Source organism: Nomascus leucogenys, chromosome 16 (assembly GCF_006542625.1).
Source record: "Nomascus leucogenys isolate Asia chromosome 16, Asia_NLE_v1, whole genome shotgun sequence".
In the NCBI taxonomy this organism is placed as follows: Eukaryota; Metazoa; Chordata; class Mammalia; order Primates; family Hylobatidae; genus Nomascus; species Nomascus leucogenys.
The window spans coordinates 36404314-36426839 of NC_044396.1; the positions used below are offsets into that span (position 1 = coordinate 36404314).

At 40.8% G+C, this 22526-nt stretch overlaps 1 protein-coding gene and 1 non-coding gene across 14 annotated transcripts in view; both read left to right on the forward strand.

The window, feature by feature from the left end:
* Positions 1-22526, forward strand: part of SPIDR (scaffold protein involved in DNA repair) — a 508026-nt gene that overhangs the window by 417882 nt on the left and 67618 nt on the right. The window contains exon 1 of one of the 13 annotated variants that reach the window (XM_030795022.1): positions 6316-6557. The exons of the other annotated variants lie outside the window; for them this stretch is intronic. Within the exon in view, the coding sequence (XP_030650882.1) occupies positions 6499-6557 (59 nt within the window). The 5' untranslated portion in view covers positions 6316-6498. Of the gene's footprint in view, positions 1-6315; positions 6558-22526 lie in introns of those variants that run through there. 13 annotated transcript variants of the gene reach the window in all.
* Positions 20364-20470, forward strand: LOC115830773. Its single transcript, XR_004026312.1, has one exon. It is a non-coding gene; the product is annotated as a U6 spliceosomal RNA (small nuclear RNA).

The window sequence follows — 22526 nt, forward strand, 5'->3', positions numbered from 1 at the left end:
TGACAAGGAGGCCAGTGTTTCTGTGCATCACATACATGAAGGTCAAAGAGGTAGAAAGGGTAGGGTTGGGACTCTGATCATGAGGAAGTCTAGAAAGCCATGATAATAAGGCCTTTGGATTTTATTCCACATGTGATACAAAGCCATTAGAAATTCTGGAACCCCTGTAGAAGTGATTCTAAATGACTATGTGAGAAGCAAGAGAGTCTGAGTCCTCCATTAGGACAAGCTGGTGGATAAAGACTTGGTGCAGAACTGGAGATATCCAAGAGGTAGAAAGGTAATTCAACTTAGCACTCTGAATGATTGGATGTGGGAGGTGGAGAAAAGGGAGGGATCCAGAAGGATTCTAAGGTTTGGGCAACAAGATGAATGGTGATACCATTAAATGAGACAGAAAATTCAGGAGGGAGATCAGAGTTGGAGAGAGCTGAGATGATGGTTTTAAACATGTTGAGTTTGTTGAGGGACCTGTGAGTCACAAATACCAAAAGGGAGAAAATAAAATGAACCCTGTCATGTTTGATCAGAATTAGGGTAGTATAAACTCGTACTTTTCAAGATGGATGGGTGAATGAACAGAAGTCAGTGTGTGTGTATGTGAGAGGGTGTATGTGTGCACACACTTTCCAGCTCTACTAAGAGGCTCTGGGACGGTGATACGTTGGTAGCAATGAGCACACCTAGTGCCAGATAGTAGCTTCTGAATACCTGAAGGGAATTGGCAAAGTGGCTGATTCCAGGTTTGGATGAGATAAAATACAAGATGAGCCTTGAAATCTTGTTATGTTAGAAAGTAAGAATGTTCTCAAAGAATGATGGGGACATCAAAAAGAAAAAGGACACCGAAGCTAGCCTGAAAGAGTCCCCAACTAGCCAAATCTGGGGCAATTCATGCATCAAAATAAGGGATAGTTATGGATTATAAACCATTCAGTAAGACTACATGAGTCACACTGATATAAAAACAAATGAAAAATAATTTAAGAAAATGAACAGATTGGAAAATTGATAAGGAATAGGATATTAGATGGTTTCACAGTATCTCCTACACAATGTTTTTTAACTTCAAAAGGAAAAAGAGTAACTTATGGTTGAGAAGCCTGACAGACATCATCTTAAGTTTTAAAAAGTGAACATCATCAGTATTGGGACAAATTAAAATAATGTAATTATTTTAATACACAGAATGTAATTAGAAGCCAGCCCAGGATGCACACCTATAGTCCCAGCCACTCAGGACACTGAGGTGAGAGGATCACTGGAGCCCAGGAGTTTGAGGTTGTAGTGCACAAGGATCATTCCTGTGAATAGCCACTATACTCTAGCCTAGGCAGCATAGAAAGAGCCTGTCTTAAGAAAAAGTGGAAAGAATGCAAAAAAAAAAAAAAACACACAGCATCACTTCTGTGTTATTTTTACCAATGATACATCAACTGAATCTCACAATGAGAAGAAATCAGACAAACCCAAAATGAGGGTTCATACTCTACAGAATACCTGAACTGTTTCCTTCCAAAATGTCAGGGTTATGAAAGTCAAGGAAAGACTGAGGAACCATTCCAGACTGCAGAGTATTAAGAGACATGACAACTAAATGCAGCCCGATTCTGAACTATCTCCTTTTGCTATACAGGACATTACCAGGGCAATGGGTGAAACATGAGTGGGTAGGAAGATTAGGTGGAGGGAAGATCAAGGTTCATATCCTCCTCTTATGGCTGTAGAGCGGTTATATGGGAAAAAGTCCTTATTTGTAGGAAAAACACACAAAAGTATTTGGGAATGAAGGGGTATCATGTCAGGAAGTTACCCTCAAATAATTCAGGGGAAAAAAAACATGATTTTTACTGTATTTCAAACTTTTTAGTAAATTTGAGATTTAAAACTTTTTAAAGGGATGGTTTAACATATACAGGTCAATAAATGTGATACATCACATTAACAAATTAAAAAAACAAAAATCACAGGATCATTTTAATAGATGCAGAAAAAGCATTCAGTAAAATCCAGCATCCCTTTATGGTAAAAACTCTCCACAAACCTGGCATAGAAGGGACATACCTCACAGTAATAAAAACCGTATATGACGAACCCACAGCCAACATCATACTGAGTAGGGAAAACCTGAAAGCATCCCCCTTGATAACTGGAACAAGACAAGGATGCCCACTGTCACCCTTCTATTCAACATAGTACTGGGAGTGTTAGCCAGAACAATCAGGCTACAGAATTAAAGGGCACCCAGATTGGAAAAGAGGAAGTCAAACTGTTACTGTTTGCCACTGATAGGATTGTATACCTAGAAAACCCTAAAGACTCCTCCAAAAGACATCTAGATTTGATAAACAAATTCAGCAGAGTCTTAGAGTACAAAATCAATGTACAAAAATCAGTAGCACTGCTATACATCAACAATGACCAAGCTGGGAATCAAATCAAGAACCCAGTCTTTCTTACAATAGCTGCAAAAATTAAAATAAAATACTTAGGAATATACTTAACCAAGGAGGTGAAAGATAAAGAGAACCGCAAAACACTGCTGGAAATGATCATAGATGACAGAAACAAATGTAAACATGTCTCATCTCATGAATTGGAAGAATGACTATCATGAAAATGGTCGTGCTGCCCAAAGCAACCTACAGATTTAATGCAATTCCTATCAAAGTACCAACATCATTTTTCACAGAATTAGAAAAAACAGTCCTAAAATTCATAGGCACCAAAAAAGAGCCTGAATAGCCAAAGTAATAGTAAGCAAAAAGAATAAACCTGGAGGTGTCACGTTACCTGACTTCAAGTTATACTATAAGGCTATAGTTACCAAAACAGCATGGTGCTGATATAAAAGTAGAAACACAGACCACTGGAAAAGAATAGAAAGCCCAATAAATAAGGCCAAATACTTACAATTAATGGATCTTCAACAAAGCATATAAAAACATAGATTAGGGGAAGGACACCCTATTTAATCAATGGTGATGGGAAAACTGAAAAGCCACATGGAGAAGAATGAAACTGGATCCTCATCTCTCACCTTATACAAAATAAACTCAAGATGGATCAAATACTTAAATCTAAGACCTGAAACCATAAAAATTCTAGAAGATAACCCAGGAAAAACTCTTCTGGACGTCCCCTAAGCAAAAACTTCATGGCTAAGAACCCAAAAGCAATTACAACAAAGACAAAAATAAATAAATGGGACCTAATTAAGAAGCTTCTGCACAGCAACAGAAATAATCAAACAGACAACTCACAGAATGAGAGAAAATATTTGTAAACTATGCATCTGACAAAGTACTAATATCTAGAATCTACAAAGAACTCAAGCAAATCAGCAAGGAAAAAAGACAAGTAATCCCATCAAAAAGTAGGCAAATGACATGAATAGATATTTCTTAAAAGATGATTTACAAATGGCCAAAAAACATTAAAAAAAGCTCAACATCACTAATTATCAGGGAAATCCAAATTAAAACCACAGTGAGATAGCACCTTACCCCCTCAAGAATGGACATTATTTTGAAAGTTAAAAAACAATAGATACTGGAACGGACGTGGTGAAAGGGGAACACTTATACACTACTGGTGGGAATGTAAATTAGTACAGGTCTATGGAAAACAGTATGGAGATTCCTTAAAGAGCTAAAAGTAGATCTACCATTTGATTCAACATTCCCACTGCTGGGTATCTACACAAAGGAAAGTAAATCATTATATAAAAAAAGACACCTATACACATATATTTGTTGCAGCACAATTCACAATTACAAAGATAGGGAACCAACCTAAGTGACCATCCATCACACAATGAGTAGATAAAGAAAAATCACTGTACACACCATGGAATACTTCTCAGCCATAAAAAAAGAACAAAATAATGGCTTTTGCAGCAACTTGGATGGAGCTGGAGGCCATTATTCTAAGTGAAGTAACTCAGGAATGGAAAACCAAATACTGTATGTTCTCACTTATAAATGGGAGCTAAGCTGCCAGCACACAGAGGCATACAAAGTGATATAATGGACTACAGAGACTTAGATGGGGGAGAGTGGGAGAGGGTGAAGAATAAAAATCTACATATTGGGTACACTGTACACTACTTGGGTGATGGGTGCACTAAAACCTCAAAATCTCAGACTTCAACGCTATACAATTCATCTGTGTAAACAAAAATCACTTGTACCCCCAAAAGCTATTGAAATTTTTAAAAAATGAATAGGGTCAGAAATTAAATAAATAAAAACTTTTTTAAATGATCAGAAAAGTGAGTAGGAGGCAATCAAATGGAAATATGAGGCCCACACTTTCTCAAAGGTTGGCAGGAAGGTTGGCAGGAAAGAGAGAGTGACATACGCTCCCAGCAGAGACTGCACTGAGCATTCGGAGCCAGTGTGTAGAGAGGGAAGAGATACACCTAGGCTAGGTGGCGAGCACTGCAAAGCAAAGTCCTAGAGGCTGTGTTTTGCTGGGCACCCAGGTCCAGTGGAAAGAGCAGGCTGGGCAGGCAGCAGGAGGATGTCAGCTGGGCACAGCAGGCAGTTCCAAGGTGGGCGGGCTGGAAACAAAACTAATTCCTATCTGGGAACCTTCCTTCTCTCTGAGAAACGGAGTTGTCTTCTAAAAGTGGGCATTGTCTGCTGTCTTAAGTACAGTAAACTGAATATGGTTCGTCTTCAAATTTGAAATTACTTCACTGAAAAATGTATCAAAACAATTTAATATTTCTCAGTGATACTGTTCCTAAAACAGGTTTTCTTAGGATTGCAGAATTTACAAAATTACCATTGATATTTGAAAAAGAAGAAAGCCTTGTATGTAGTATGCATTTGCCAAGGCAGTTTGATTTTTTATTTGGTAGGGTCAGAGCAGGTAGAACATGTATGCATACTTCACAAAAAACAGGTGATTTATAAGCCATTGCATTAGACAGGACTGGTTTCCAAGCCAGTCAGTCAGCTTAGAATGTGAAACCCTGATTCAGAAGCGAATCACCTAAGGATGATTCAACACTGTGTTTCCTGTTGTGCTAGTAGGCCCACTACAGTAGTGGTTTACCCCTACCTCACCCAGTTCATTAGACTCTAATCTAGTCCCACACTGGAACTACAGAGCCTGAAGACTATATAAGCAACTGTCTTCTCATTCTCCTTAGACTCTCCATGACTGATGCCATTCACCAGGCACAGGAGGGATGCTAATCCATTCCATGGAGTGGAGCCTCAGGGTTTACAGGCTGTATTCCCTCCAAGAACCCTGCCTCTGAAAGCCTGTGTGACTCTTGTGTGGGCCAACATGCCCTTTGATGGCCCAAGGGAAGCTGTAGGACACTAACTTACCCATGGCACCACCAAAACCTGCATCCCCAGGCCCGTGTCTTGTTCCTTACTCTATATCCAGTTACAAACCCTTGGCCTCTCAGGTTTCAGTGATGAATAGGCATGGGAAAGTAGGAATACCAAATGGCCTCTCATTTGGTAGTCAATTGGGGAATGCATGAGAGAAAATAAGACCACAGTGTGCCCAGGGATGCTAAGCTGATGGCACATTTTGAGCAATAAACTTTCTTTTTTTTTTTTTTTTTTTTGAGACGGGGTCTCGCTCTTTCGCCCAGCCCGGAGTGCAGTGGCACAATCTCGGCTCACTGCAAGCTCCGCCTCCCGGGTTCACGCCATTCTCCTGCCTCAGCCCCCCGAGTAGCTGGGACTACAGGCGCCCGCCACTGCGCCCGGCTAGTTTTTTGTATTTTTAGTAGAGACGGGGTTTCACCGTGTTAACCAGGATGGTCTCGATCTCCTGACCTTGTGATCCGCCCGCCTCGGCCTCCCAAAGTGCTGGGATTACAGGCGTGAGCCACCGCCCGACCTGAGCAATAAACTTTCTTAGTGTAGATCCCTCCTTCCACACTCTCTTTTTCCTTCATTGTTCTTGTGCTAATTTACAACTTCACTAAGTTCTTCGTTTCCCACTTGTATACTTTGTAGCAATATATGTTTTGGTTTGTGAACTACCTCGTATTGCCCCCAAGGGTAGGAACTATGTCTTATGTCCCTTATCCCCGGGAAGGCTGAATAAATGCCTGATTAACTCAACTTGGTGTAACAAACATATATTATCTATAATGCATAAGTCTCTGAGCTAAGAGCTCTGACAGGTACATACGGAATAAGAAATAAGATTCCTGCCTTCAAGAAACTTCCAGGAGAGAGAAAAGAGCTCCTCAAGTTATTATAATACATAGTAAATGTGATGAGAACTAAAAGACAAAAAAAAAAACACTTCTAATGCAAAGGAAAAAAAGGAAAAAGAATTGTTTACACTATGGGAATAAGAGAAGTCTTCATATAAGAGATGGAGTTTCAGTTTGACTTTGAAAAATGATACTTAGATGAGTGGGAATGGCAAGGACTATCAGATTCCATGAGGGGAACAGGCAGGAACCAAGACAGATAGGGGCGTGGTAGCAGCATCTTGATCTTCTTAGGCCCCACCATGTGTGTACCAAGAGGCATGCAGGAGCCATTGGGATACTCCCAAAGTTCTCTGGCCAGGTGAGTGACATGATTAACTCTATTCGATAAGAAGGAGCACTGTAGCAGCAACCTGCAGGAGGGGTTAGAAGAAAGGAAAGAACGGGTTAAGAGACAGGTTGGGAAGCACCTGTCTAATCCATGTAGGTGGCAGGAAGGGCCACAAGCAGGACAAGACCATGACAATGGGGATGAGGAGGAGAATATTAAAAAGGTGATGCGGAGAGGGAAAATAGACAGGTTACAGCAACTGAATGTGAAAGGAAATAGAGTACTCCCAGGTTTTGAGACTCAGTGACTGGGAGAACAGTGGGGCATTCTTCAAGAGGGATCTCTGCATAATGATGGTAAAGTAACAGATCTAGAGAAAGAGAATACTGGCCAGTTACATTAGCTCTGTATTCATTGGCCTAAATAAATGCAGCAGTGATTTTATTCTGTGTACCCTAGGAAATATAGATGCAATCATATAACTCTTTGCCAGTGATAAACGAAAACTCTGGTTGATCTTCTTGAGGTTTAGACCCTTTCCTTTCTTAAAGACCTACACTCATATAAGACATTATCTTTTAATACGACTGTCATGATATATATGTTCTTTTTTTTTAATACTTTAAGTTTTAGGGTACATGTGCACAACGTGCAGGTTTGTTACATATGTATACATGTGCCATGTTGGTGTGCTGCACCCATTAACTCGTCATTTAGCATTAGGTATATCTCCTAATGCTGTCCCTCCCCCATCCCCCCACCCCACAACAGGCCCCGGTGTGTGATGTTCCCCTTCCTGTGTCCATGTGTTCTCATTGTTCAATTCCCACCTATGAGTGAGAACATGCAGTGTTTGGTTTTCTGTCCCTGCGATAGTTTGCTGAGATGGTTTCCAGCTTCATCCATGTACCTACATGGACATAAACTCATCCTTTTTTATGGCTGCATAGTATTCCATGGTGTATATGTGCCACATTTTCTTAATCCAGTCATTGTTGGACATTTGGGTTGGTTCCAAGTCTTTGCTATTGTGAATGGTGCTGCAGTAAACATACGTGTGCATGTGTCTTTATAGCAGCATGATTTATAATCCTTTGGGTATAAACCCAGTAATAGGATTGCTGGGTCAAATGGTATCTCTAGTTCTAGATCCCTCAGGAATCACCACACTGACTTCCACAACAGTTTAACTAGTCCACAGTCCCACCAAAAGTGTAAAAGTGTTCTTATTTCTCCACATCCTCTCCAGCACCTGTTGTTTCCTAACTTTTTAATGATGGACATTCTAACTGGTGTGAGATGGTATCTCATTGTGGTTTTGATTTGCATTTCTCTGATGGCCAGTGATGATGAGCATTTTTTCATGTGTCTTTTGGCTGCGTAAATGTCTTCTTTTGAGAAGTGTCTGTTCATGTACTTCGCCCACTTTTTCATGGGGTTGTTTTTTTCTTTTTTTTTTTCTGAGACAGAGTCTCGCTCTGTCGCCCAGGCTGGAGTGCAGTGGCGCAATCTTGGCTCACTGCAAGCTCCGCCTCCTGGGTTCACGCCATTCTTCTGCCTCAGCCTCTCTGAGTAGCTGGGACTACAGGCACCCGCCACCACGCCCAGCTAATTTTTTTTTGTATTTTTAGTAGAGACGGGGTTTCATCGTGGTCTCGATCTCCTGACCTCGTGATCCGCCCGCCTCGGCCTCCCAAAGTGCTGGGATTACAAACGTGAGCCACCGCGCCTGGCCTTGTTTTTTTCTTGTAAATTTGTTTGAGTTCATTGTAGATTCTGGATATTAGCCCTTTGTCAGATGAGTAGATTGCAAAAATGTTCTCCCATTCTGTAGGTTGCCTGTTCACTCTGATGGTAGTTTCTTTTGCTGTGCAGATCTTTAGTTTAATTAGATCCCATTTGTCAATTTTGGCTTCTATTGCCATTGCTTTTGGTGTTTTAGACATGAAGTCCTTGCCCGTGCCTATGTCCTGAACGGTATTGCCTAGGTTTTCTTCTAGGGTTTTTATGGTTTTAGGTCTAACATTTAAGTCTTTAAAGATATATATGTTCTTAAAAAGACATAATACCTTACATTTTTGGTCCATTGATTTTTGACATGGGTGTCAGGCAATTCAATGGAGAAAGAAGAGTCATTCCAATCAGTGGTTTTGGAATGACTAGGTATCCACATATAAAAGAATTAAGGTGGACCCCTGCCTCATACCATACACAAAAATTACTGCAAAATTAATCACAGACCTAATGTAAGAACTAAATTTCTCAGAAGATAGTGTAGGACTGTATCTTCCTAACCTTACATATTAGGCAATGGTTTCTTAGATGTGACACCAAAATCATAAACAACAAAAGAAAAATACATAAATGAGACTTCATCAAAATTAAAAACTTTAACATCTCAAAAAACAAATTTGCAAATCACTAATCTGATAGGGGACTTGCATCCAGAATATGTAAAGAACACTTACTAACTCAACAGTAAAAAGATACCCAAATAAAAGATGGTCAAAAAATTTAAATAGACATTTATTCAAAGATATGCAAATGGACAGTAAGCACATGATGATCAACATCATTAGATACTAGGGAAATGCAAGTGAAAACCACAATGAGATACCACTTCACAGTCACTGGGATGGCAATAATAAAAAGAAGGACAATACCAAGTGTGGATAAATCCAGATGTGGAGAAGTTGGAATCTTTGCACACTACTAGTGAGAATGCAAAATGTTGCAGCCATTTTGAGAAACAGTCTGGCAGTTCCCCCAAAAAGTTAAACATGGAATTACCACATAACCCAGAATTTTCACTCCTAGGTATATACTCTTGAGAATTGAAAACATATGTCCATGTAACTTCTACAGAATTGCTCCATATCAACATTTCTCATAACGCAAAAATGTCAAAACAACTGCAATGTCTGTCAGCTGACAGAAGATAAATAAATGTGATATATCCATGTAATGGAATATCTTCAGCAGCAAAAAGGAATGAAACACTGATCCATGCTATAACATGAGTGAACCTAGAAAACATCATGCTAAGTGAAAAGAAGCTAGACATAGAAGGCCACATATCATATGAGTCCATTTATGTGAAATAACTAGAACAGGCAAATCCATACAGGCAGAAATCCAATCAATTGTTGCCAGGGACTCAGGGGAGGGGAGAATAGGAGTAATAATGGATGGAGGTTTCCTTTTGGGATGATAAAAATATCCGGGAATTAGATAGTGCTGATGGTTGCAGAACATTGCGAATGTACTTAATGCCACTGTGGTACGCTTTAAAAGGATTAAAATGGTAAATTTTATGTTATGTGTATTTTGCTACAATATAAACAGGTCCATTCTATGGTATGTGAATTATACCTCAGTAAAGCTGTTATAAAAATAAAAGGCATAATAGCTTGTTTTAATTACCAGGGAATTGTGCTGAGGAAAAAAAAAAATCCAATCCCAAAAATTGTATACTGGATGATTCAATTTTTATAACATTTTTGAAATGGCAAAAATTTTAGAAGAGAGGATGGATGAATGTTTTTCTGATGTTAGTCATGAGGGTTGGGAGATGGAAGGAGGTGGGTTATTAAAGGGCAACCTTAGGGACCCTTATGGTGATGGAACTGTTCAATATTTTGACATTAGTAGAAGGTACAGGATCCTACACAGGTGATAAAACTGTATCAAACTAAATATGTGACATACATACAAGTAAAAGAGTGGCAGGTTTTATCAATGTCAGTATCCTAGTTTTGATATTGTACTATTGTTTACTAGTACACATAGTTTATACTATTGGGGTAACTGGGTAAAGTGTACAGGGGTTCTCTCTGTGGTATTTCTTAGGACTGCATGTGACTCTACAATTAACTCAATAAAAATTTCAATTAATAAAAAGGCAGGCTCGAAGCAATGGCTCTTGCCTCCAATCCCAGCACTTTGGGAAGCCAAGGCAGGAAGATCCCTTGAGCCCATGAGTTCCAGACCAGCCTGAGCAATATAGCGAGACCCCATTTCTACAAAAAATTTAAAAATTTAGCTGGACACGGTAGCACAGGCCTTAGTCCCAGCTGTTTGGGAGACTCAGTGGAATGATCACTTGAGCCCAGGAGGTTGAGGCTGCACTGAGCCATGATCATGCCACTGCACTCCAGCCTAGGCAACAGATTGAGACCCTGTCTCAAAAAAAAAAAAAGGAAAAAGAAAAAAAAGGCAAAAGAGGTATCTTTGAAAACTTGTTCCATGGGTAAATGTCTATCAAATTATACAACGTCTTGGCCGGGTGCCGTGGCTTACACCTGTAATCCCAGCACTTTGGGAGGCCGAGGCAGGTGGATCACCTGAGGTCAGAAGTTCGAGACCAGCCTGACCAACATGGAGAAACCCTGTCTCTACTAAAAATGCAAAATCAGCTGGGCGTAGTGGCACATGCTTGTAGTCCCAGCTACTCGGGAGGCTGAGGCAGGAGAATCGCTGGAAGCTGGGAGGCAGAGGTTGCAGTGAGCCGAGACCCACCGCCATTGCACTCTAGCCTGGGCAACTCCGTCTCAAAAAAAAAAAAAAAGTTTGATATTCACCGGTAATAAACAAAGTCCAGACTGGCACCAGTTGTGTCAGCGGTTTTATTTGTGTCTTCCTTAAAGACCAAGCTTGCAGCAGGGTGGTGGTGTTGTTGTTGTTGTTGTTGTTAATCTCAGCAGCACAATGTTTTTCTAAAATAAAGATGGGGTGTAAGTATGGAAAAGGCCTTTCTCAGCCAGACTTGGCTCACGCCTGTAATCCCAGCACTTTGGGAGGTCGAGGCCGGTGGATCGCCTGAGGTCAGGAGTTCGAGACCAGCCTGGCCAACGTAGTGAAACCGCGTCTCTACTAAAAATACAAAAAATTAGCTGGGCGTGGTGGCAGGCGCCTGTAATCCCAGCTACTCAGGAGGCTAAGGCAGGAGAATCGCTTGGACCGGCGTGGTGGAGATTGCAGTGAGCCAAGATCGCGCGATTGCACTCCAGCCTGATCAACCAGAGCAAAACTCCATCTCCAAAAAAAAAAAAGAAAAGACCCTTCTCAGCTGGGCACAGTGGCTCACACTTATAATCCCAGCACGTTGGGAGGCTGAGGCTGGTGGATCACTTGAGCCCAGGAGTTTGAGACCAGCCTGGGCAACATGGCCTAGCCCCGTCTCTACCAAAAATACAGAAATTAGCTGGGCGAGGTGGTGAGTCTCTACCAAAAATACAGAAATTAGCTGGGCGAGGTGGTGAGTGCGCCTGTGGTCCCAGCTACTCTGGAGGCTGAGGTGGGAGGACCAGTTGAGCCCAGGAGGTGAGGCTGCAGGGAGCCGAGATGACAGCACGGTACTCCAGCCTGGGAGACAGAGGGAGGGTGGCCTTGTCTCAGAAGAGAAAAAAGCCTGAAGTTTTTTTCCCCTCTTCTTTTGGTTAAGTCACTTTTAGCAAAGTAAGATTGTTATTCCTTTCGGTTTATTGATATTTAAAAGTTTACATGTCACATTTTTATTTCAGCAAAGAGAAAATATGATTTTTAAATGAATAAAAAAACACATTTCTGTGCAGTAGAAGTCGTGCTAACATCTCATGTTAAAAAGATAAACAACAGGATTAACTGTTTACTTTGGGAGCGCAGAGGCTGGTTGTTTTTGAGAAGAAGAACACAATGTCCTGCTGTCTCTGGTTTCCCGGCCGTCCTCCCAGGCGTCTACGGGAGTGGGCGAGGCCCCCGCCCCCAATGCGTCCCCGCCCCCACCCCGCCCCGCCCTCGCTCTGGCCTCTCTCCCCCTGCTCCCTTTTTTTCTCTCTGTCTTATCACTTCATCCTCTGATTTCTTCTGTTTTTTTTCCTTGGGTTGAAGCTTCGTAAGAGATTATAAAGTGGAGGGCAGGTCTTTGTTGATCTTTAGAGGCTGCTTAAGTTGACAGTGACCTAGAATGAAACAGCCGGGCCTGACTCCGATTCCGGGAATTCTTGGTGGACTGCTAAGAACTGCTCCCATAACTCACGTAAACATCCCACATAGCCACTTAATCTGCCCTCTCAGCACATGCGTGCGCAGGCACACACGTTTGCTGTGCTCTCGCTGTCCTTCATTCGTGTAGCTATGAAACTGAGCCAGTGAATGAAAGAAAGGGAAAACACGTAGCTTTGGAAAGGAGGAAGGGACATTTAAAACTTTTAAAAGAGAAATTAAATTGTACTCCCACAACTTCCCCTACAAAATTAAGAGTTTTATTTTATTATTCCTCGTGATTTGTTCTGTTGCCTTTACAGATAAACAAGACGTATTTTTACAGTTTTTGAAATATTCTTTAATTGGCATAATGGACATTAAGTTGGTAAGAAAAGGAAAAAAAATTCTTAAAGACAAATACTTCATAATGGACTTTTATACTTCCAACGTGAACAAGGAACCTCTTATCTGTATTATTTTATGTTGCTGGGAATGCGCCGTGGAATGTGGTTTCATTTGGCAACAGTTTTAATCGGGTCTTCCAACATGGTCCAGGCCTCACCCTCATGGCTCAGAAATGCACAGAATCAAAGTCCTGCGGAATGGCTGCTGATGCCTGAAACAGGTGATTCTGCTGCTACCCTGTTCTCCTGGAACCACTTTCTGACTGCTGCCTTGTTTTCCCAGTTGAGAGGGGTGGAGTGTGGGTGGCTAGGGGCAGGGACCTGCTGTAGACATGGTATTCTAATGGTTATGTATTGCTTTACCCACAATGGAGCTTTACTTTACAAAGCAAAACAGCCGTAGCTGAACGATGAGGTCACCATCATGAGGCCGCATCTATGTGAAATGGTATGCCCTGTGCCACTCTCAAGCACCTTCCTATGAGCCCCTTCCCATAAGATTAGGCCTTTTATAAAAATGCAGACACCTGGCTTCAGGACTTAGGAGAGCTGGCACTTAATGAGAGGAAACCCTATTTTCTTGTCAGTTAACTACATCTGTAACAATGCGCATTTGTCTGATAGGTGAAGGAAACCAAGATTTTGAGTACAGAAGAGATGCAGGCACCTAACTGGGTGTGAAACAAATGCACATAATCTGGATTGTGCAGATACCCGAACTCCTAGTGCCCGTGTCCATTCGTGTCGTGTGGTGCCTGCTCTCCTGCACCGCCATCTTATAGTCATGAAAGTGGGGGTTATTGGGGTGTGTCTATGGGAGAAGCATTGATCTTAAACATTAAATAAGTAGAATTCACTTGGCGGACTCTTATTCCAAGAAGTTTTGAATGGCTCTCTGGCTGATGGAATCAGTGCAGTTCTGAGACTCTGATTCTAAACACACATGTCCTACTTCTCTGTGAGATATTTTATCATGGCTGTTCTAAGCACTTATCTAAGTTAATCACTCCTATAGATAGCAGCATCCCCTCACACCAGGTATAAGGGACCCACCAACCATGCTCAGTGCTGCATGGGGCAGAGAAGTCGCCTGCAGCCCAGGCCTTAGCTCAAGATCGCTAGCAGCGGAGAGTGTGATGTACTGGATGCATACCTTTGCCTTGGCAGTGAGTATTCTATGGCAGGACAGCAAAGGAATGTACTCAACTGCTTCCCAAAGTGGAAGCTCCGTTTTATGAACATTAATCATATAACTTTAAGATGTCAGATCTCTTGAGCTTGCTGTGGCCTGGCTAGCCACTGGTTCCCAGTATTTCGGAGCTTACTAAGGATCGTACTGGTGTCTGCTGGTTGTCTTGCAGAGCACAGCCACATACGGTGAGCGTCTGCTCCTCAACTTAGGTGCTGTTGCCTGAGCTGTAGCTGCAGTTGCAGGCTTCTCTATAGATAAACATCTGTTTAACGTTCCTTAAACAAAAATAACTGAAAGGACTTCTAGAGAATATCCCCTTGTCTTATAAAAGGACTCTCAGCCCAGAGAGCTTCTGTGCCTTGTCGATAGCGGCAGAGCCGGGATCCCAATGCTCCTGCCCTCCTGTTTTGAGTCACATTCTCCATAGAGCAGTTTGCCCTCCCAGTTCTGTGTTAGTCAGCCCTGTTCTCACTTGCATCCTGCCTCGAGTCACTTGAGCAGCCTCTGGGTTCTTCCACAGCTCCTTGTTCTCTGAAATGAGGCCCATCTTATGCCTGATGCCGAGGCTGCTCTTCACTCTTCACACCTACTCACCTCCTCCGAACCTCAGGCCAGTGCAGGCGCTCTGTCCTGCATCCCTTACCCACAACTGTGCTCTCCAGTCTCTGCCTTGAAATGTTTCTTGAATGCCTTCTCACATGCTGACAGAAGCCAAAGAGGCAAAGAGGGTGGCAGCATCTGAGGAGTGGGACCAGGCATGGAGGGGAGGGCACCAGGATGGACTCACAAGCCCATGCCTCATCCTGAGGCAGCCACTGTGGGTGTTGACCTAGTGTTACCAGGGTTGCAAGTTTCTCAAGATAACTAGAAAGTTGTATTTTATGTAAAGTATTCCAGTTCTTAATTTTAGTTACTAGTTTCTGAAGACTTTAACACTATATAAACAAAAGAAAACATACTAGCCAATGAGCACTACTTTGCACCTTCACTCCCTCCTCTCAGGCATTTGTCATTGATTAGGGCAGTGGACTCCCACTGGGTCTGAGGAGACTGTCTTAAAGTTCTCTCTTCAAGCAAACTCCCCACAAAACCCTTTCCCTCACCAATGCCATTATGCCCTTCCTTCCAAGAGAAAATAATTTTTATCAAATTTTTAATTTTTTCATAAATAAAAGTTTGATTCTAAATTAAGAATAATGCAAGAAATAGTCTTTCCTCTTATCCCTGCTTTCTCCTATTGCTATGGTCTGAATGTTTGCGTCTCCCCCAAAATTCATATGTTGAAATCTTCACCTGCAAGATATTAGGGGGTGGGGCCTTTGGGATTAACATCCTTATAAAAGAGGCCCGGGAGAGTCATTGACCTTCCTCTGTAGGAGGTTGCTTCAAAAAGACAGCTGTCTATGAGGCAGCAGGCCCTCGCCAGATGCCAAACCTGCTGGTGCCTTGATCTGGGACTTCCCAGCCTCCAGAACTGTGAGCAATACATTTCTATTGTTTATGACCCACCCAGTCTGTGGTGTTTTTGTTAGAGCAGCTCAAATGGACTAAGACACCTATCTTGTCTTTCTCTCTTATTATCTTCTAGCCTCCTTCCAGTTTCTCAGCCATGGAAAACCTCTTTCCCATCCTAGGGTTTCATACATGCTGTGCTCTCTATTTTCAGTGTTCTCTCAGCCTTTGCATAACTGGTTGCTTCTCTCTCTTTAGGCTCAGCTTAAAGGTCACCTTCCTTTAAGAAGCCTTCCCTGACGACCCTGACTAGACCATCCCACCACCCCAGTGCTATCTCTCACAGCACTCTATTTCCTTCCTAGCACTCACACAATCTGTAGTTGCACATTTGTGTGTGATTGGTCTCTCTTGCCAAGAAACACAGAGGGCAGGGACTGTTTGACCACTACCCTGTACCTAGCACCTCACAGAGGACCTATCCAGGAGGCAGTCCTGCTGTATTTAGCACATGAATGGATGGATCATTGATTTACTAGAAACCCTAAGAAGGCCAAGGCACTGTTTTGGAGCACAGTGACAAACCCCCAAGTGCTTTTGTTATTAAGGATCTTGTGACACTTACTTCATGGCTCTGCAGCCCTCCATGCCTCACTGCATGTGTTGCACTTCCATTATCTGACTTGGCAATTTTGTACTTGGCTCATTTCTTGTGTTCAAGCAAATCAAGATGTCTCAAGAAATAACAACTCACACTTAAGTCTACAAATTCAGAATGGATAGTTTCCAAATACTCTCAAGACTTATAAATAAGGGCAAAAGAGCCATTTTGTTTTCTCCCACGACACATGCTAATCATCTAGAGAATCTTTATTTCCAATGGAAATAAACAAACAGAAGACCAACTTTCAAAATAGCAGAATGAGGACACAGTGGATTCTCTCTCCAACAAACATTTAGCTGGAAAAAATTATGAAAGACAAGCATTTAAAATCTCTAGAAATTGTCCTAAGGGCATACAGCAAATGGAGAAACATTCTATGAATGGAATCAAAAATAACTACTAAATCTAAGTGAGAACGGCAAGTCTGTGCCCTGTGAACCATGACCCACTCCTCCACCATCCAAACTCATTTTATAGAGACTAACCTGCGGCTCTACTCCAGGGAGTCCAGTCAAGAAGATGGTCCCCTCTTCCCCCAGCCCCCAGTGTAGGGTACATTTCACCCTTCATGGCCAGCCTCCAGCATCTCTCATCACCCAGCAAATGAGTCAGGCCAAGAATACGGCCCTGACTGTCCCACTCCAGCTCACCCATAGGTTGGAGGGTTCATGCTAGAGAGGCAAGCCCGGAAGACTAGTGGGGGTAGGTGGGAAGCAGGCAATAGAAACTGCATTTGGAGAGGTCCAGATGTTTGATTTAGCTGACAAAGGTTCAAACCAGCCATTATAACTATGTTCAAAGAACTAAAGGAAACCATGTCTAAAGAATTAAAGGAACATATGTTAACAATGTCTAATCAAATAGAGTGTCAATAAAAAGATAAAAACTATGAAAAGAACCAAATAGAAATTCTGGTGTTGAAAAGAACAACAACCAAAGTGAAAAATTCACTAGAAGGGCTCAATAGTAGGTTTGAGACAGCAGAACAAAGAATTTGTGGACTTGAAATTAAGATAATGAGGCTGGGCATGGTAGCTCACACCTGTATTCCCAGCATTTTGGGAGGCCAAGGCTAGTGGATCACTTCAGCTCAGGAGTTTGAGACCAGCCTGGGCAACATGGAAAACCCCATCTCTACAAAAAACACACACAAAAAAATTAGCTGGGTATGGTGGACTTGGGAGGCTGCAGTGGAAGCATCACTTGAGCCCGGGAGGTCGAGGCTGCAGTGAGCCAAGATTGTGCCACTGCACTCCAGCCTGGGTGACAGAGTGAGACCCTGTCTCAAAAAAAAAAAAAATTAAGATTATGCAATCTGAAAGGGAGAAAAGAATGGAGGAAACGAAAGAGAACCTCATAAAAATGTTGGGACATGATTAAGTGCACCAAAATATGTGTAATGAGAGTGCAAGAAAGAGAGGATGATGCTGAAAATATTTGAAGAAATAATGGCTGAGCACTTATCAAATTTGATGCAAAATTTTAATAAGTTAAAATTTGTAACATATTACATACACCCAGACACCTTAAAGTCAAAATGTTGAAAACCAGAGATAAAGAGAAAATCTTGAAAACAACAAAAGAAACAGGACTCATCATGTATTAATACAAGGGAGCCCCAGTGACGGTCCAGCTGACTTCTCATCAGAAACAATGGAGGCCAGAAGGCACTGGGATATATCTTCAAAATGCTGAAAGAAACAAATTACTTAGACCATACTTTCTTTCTGGACTTTAATTCCTGAGGTTAGGTCAGTAGGATTGAACGTTAATTGTTTTATCTTAGCTCACCTTTTCATGTTTATAGAAACCAAAGACCACTGTCGTTCATCTTCATTTTGAAGTATGCTAGCTTTTTACTTGTTTGGACTAGAACTAGACCTAATTATTACCTACAGAACCCTAATTCTTATATAAAATTTCCTTCAGTCACAGAACTATGAGAAATTAGTTTGTACTATATAAATATGTTATAGCCACTACAAATTAAATAATGTCATACTTATCTGTGGAAATGTTAAGACTAGTTGTCATAAGATAGGTGATACATTCTTCTGCATATCACCTGCTAAATACTGCTTATACACAATGTGAGGACCTAAAATGTTTTTCTGCATCAGGTGACCACTCAGGGATTCCCTGGCATTCTTGGGTGTAAAATATCATATTATCAAGGAGATTGAACACAGTAGTAATTATGTATGGTTTTGATATGTTAAAATACATTTTAGAAAAAATATTGCTAACATTTTGTTGATAGTGCTAATTTTTGAGAAACACCTATTAATACTCTGTGAATATTAGTGTTGGATAAAACATAAATTTTGTGCATTTTTTTATAAAACATAATTTGGAAAAGCATTAAATTGAAGGCTATTTGAAATAACCTCTTACTTATTTATGCCGTGGTTTCCCTAGTCACTTTAAAAATTCATCACTTTAATTACTGTGTTTGAAAGGTTGATTAACCAATTTTTAAGTATTCATAGTTTTTGGTTCTTCCAGTTCTGTAGGCCTTTAAACTGTGCTGTCCAATAGGGTGGCTACTAGCCACATGTGATTATTTATATTTAAGCTAATTAAAATTAAATAAAATTAAAAATGTAGTTCCTCAGTCACATCAGCCACATCTCAAGTGCTCAGTAGCCACATACGGCTAGTGGCTACCACATTAGACAACATAGACACAGAACATTTATTCCATCCTTGTAGAGAGTTCTCTTAGAACACAGTGCTTTAGACTGATGATCTATTCCTTATTGCTGACTACAGTGGTATATAAATCAATTTCACCTGCACTTGAATTCTGATTGAGGTTTAGCTCTGGAAATTAGGCTGGTATTTCCCCACTTTTATAAATTTAAAGAGATATTTATATCAAATATGCTTATATATTCATTTCATTTTATTGTTAGTTTGCTTATTTAATGTTGTATGGTTTTTGGGCAAGATAGTAAACCTTTCTGATCTTCAGTATTCTCTGTGCTAAATAGGGATAATAATAGCCTAGCTCCTAAGGGCCTTTTGAGGAGAAGAATGCAAATAGAACAGGATCTGGCACTAACTGACTGCTGTCAAGATGATGAACCTCTAACCCACATACACTATGAAAAAAATTAATGTTTGTATTTTAAGCTTCAAATTTGTGGGAGTAATGTGTATAGCAACATTCAATGAATGCAGTAATAGTTAATAACAAAAACATATATTTAAAAATCCCTATAAAATTTGAAAAATACTTCCTATTGGATCAAAAAAGAAATAATGACAATTTTAAAATATCTACAACTGATAAAAAATAAAAATACTAAATATTAAAATTTATGTGATGTCATTAACTTGATATTTAGAATAAATTTTAGTCAAATTAGCTCAACTTTAAAAAGAAGAAAGGGGCCAGGCGCAGTGGCTCACGCCTGTGATCTCAGCACTTTGGGAGGCCAAGGCAGGCAGATGACCTGAGGTCAGGAGTTCGAGACCAGTGTGGCCAACATGGTGAAACCCCCATCTCTATTAAAACTACAAAAATTAGCCAGGTGTGGTGGTGCACGCCTGTAGTCCCAGCTACTTGGGAGACTGAGGCACAAGAATCGCTTGAACCTGGGAGGCAGAGGTTGCAGTGACCCGAGATCACGCCATTGCACTCCAGCCTGGGCAACAGAGGGAGACTCGGTCTCAAATAAATAAATAAAAATAAACGAGAAGAAGAAAGGACTGGACACAGTGGCTCATGTCGATAATCCCAGCATTTTGAGAGTCCAAGGCAGAAGGATCGCTAGAGGCCAGAAGTTTGAGACCAGCCCAGGCAACATAGCAAGACCTCGTCTCTTCAAAAGGAAAAAAAAAATAAAGCCAGGCACGGTGGCATGTGCCTGTAGTCCTAGCTACTCAGGAGGCTGAAGTAGGAAGATAGCTTGAGAGAAAGGCTGCAGATTAATGAGCTAACCCTCCAACATAAGAAATAGGAAAGGCATGATAGAATAAGTCCAAAGAAAATGGAAAAAAAGATTATAAATATGAGTAGAAATTAATGACATAAACAGTGACTAAACAAAAGCAAGAAATAATAATCCTGTGGTAAAATTGATAAAGAGAAGATAAATAATAGTAAAAAGGAAAATTGGGGATATCAGTCCCATCAGGGATTGGAAACATAGATTGTGCTCACTTTGGCAGCACGTATACTGTAATTGGAAAGCTACAGAGAAGATTAGCATGGCCCATGGGCAAGGATGACATGCAAATTCATGAAGCATTACATATTTTTAGTAATATTAATAAAACTTGAAAAAAACAAATGTAAGAATACTGTAGCATCTTTATGCTATTAAGTTTGAAAATAGACAAGATGGGAAAATCCCTAGAAAAACATACCAAAATATCTTAAGAAAAAAATTAAAAAGTTAAAATAGTCCAATTATCATTAGAGATGTTGAGCTGGTAGTTTAGAATCTTCTCAGGAAAGAAAACACTAAAGCTAAATGATTTTATTACCTAATTATTTCTAACTGTCAAAACACAGATTATTTGAGTCATACTTACAATTTTTATCTAAAACTTTCAAAAGAAAAGGTAATCAACTTGTTCTGTGAAGCTGATATAAATGATCTTGATACCAAATGTAGTATGAAAAATAAAATTAAAGGCCAATATCATTAATGGACCTAGAGACAAAAATTCTAAATAAGACATAGCAAATAGGATCTTGGCTTTACATCAAGAGTGAAAAACTACTTTAATACTCAGAAAGAATTTGAAATTGTCATTTGCCACATTAACATGTTAAAGGGGGAAAGCAATTATTTAAATTAATACAGTTAGAGCATTTGATAAGATCCAATGTCCATTCATGATTTTAAAAAAAAAAGATTCCTTAGCAAACTAGGACTTCCTAACTGGGTGAAGGACGTCTGCAAAAAAACAAAAATGAAAAACCACCAACAATAAAAGCAAACATGAGCGACTATAAAACATTCAAGACTTTTTCTTTTTTTTTTTTTTTTTTTTTTTTGAGAAGGAGTCTCGCTCTTTCACCCAGGCTGGAGTGCAGTGGCGCGATCTCGGCTCACTGCAGGCTCCGCCCCCTGGGGTTCACGCCATTCTCCTGCCTCAGCCTCCCGTGTAGCTGGGACTACAGGCGCCCGCCACCTCACCTGGCTAATTTTTTGTATTTTTAGTAGAGACGGGGTTTCACCATATTAGCCAGGATGGTCTTGATCTCCTGACCTCGTGATCCGCCCGCCTCGGCCTCCCAAAGTGCTGGGATTACAGGCGTGAGCCACCGCGCCCAGCCCAAGACTTTTTCTTTAAAGTTGGAACAAAATAAGGATGCCCAGTCACTGGCTTCTCTTCAGCATTGCCCTGAAGGTCCTAAAAGGCAGCCATAAAAGAAAATAAGAAGCAAAATTGGAATTATGAAATGATTGTATAAAAGTACATTAAAAGGATTACAAATAGTAATAAAGTTTAGTAAGGTTGATGGATTACAAAACTTCGATATACAAGGCCATTGTATTTCTACACACCAGCAACACACAACAACAAACAAAACACCATTTAAAATAGAATGCAAAACCATAGACAGTCTAGGCGTAGATCTAACAAAACATGTACAAGAGCTATATGGAGAAACTTATAAAATTTTATTATAAAAATTGACCTAAGTACCCCACCAAGAAAAGATTTATCTACCAGTCACTCTGCCATGCCCCAAATCACTATATCATGTGAATGACTTCAGTGCTCACAACAGCCCTCTGAATTAGATTCTCTTATTTTGTGTTAAAAATGAGTAAGTTCAAGCTCATACAGATAAGCAACTTTTGCAAGATCCAAAGTTATTAACATAATGCTGCCCCCCCGGGAAGCCATTTGTGTTCCATTGAATATGATAAAACTTATGGTAAATACCTGGTAGTTCAGGAAAAACAAGTAAGTCATGGGGACACTTTGCTGCTCAGACCTGTCACACTAGCACTGATTTTAGGAGATAGCGTTTCACTGGGCAGAAAGCATTGACAAGTTGGTGGAATTCAATGCAGGCTGCTGATAAGCTGACGCTGGTCTGGGCAGTCTGTGGAATGCCACAGTTCCAATCCAGTTGAACCAGGGGAGTGCTGACTCCACCTCAGGCCTGAGCCAGCCTGCCTCTGAGCTGCAGCTGTGTGAGCAAAACAGAGTGGGAGAGCATGTGTGGTGGGTGTGAATACCAGGAGAAGAAGAGTGATAACTCGTCTCTAGGGCAAAAGAATAGACAGAAGCACCCTTCCTTGTTATTTGAGACAAAGGAAAATGTCAAGGCAAACTTAAAGGCAAAGGTAGTT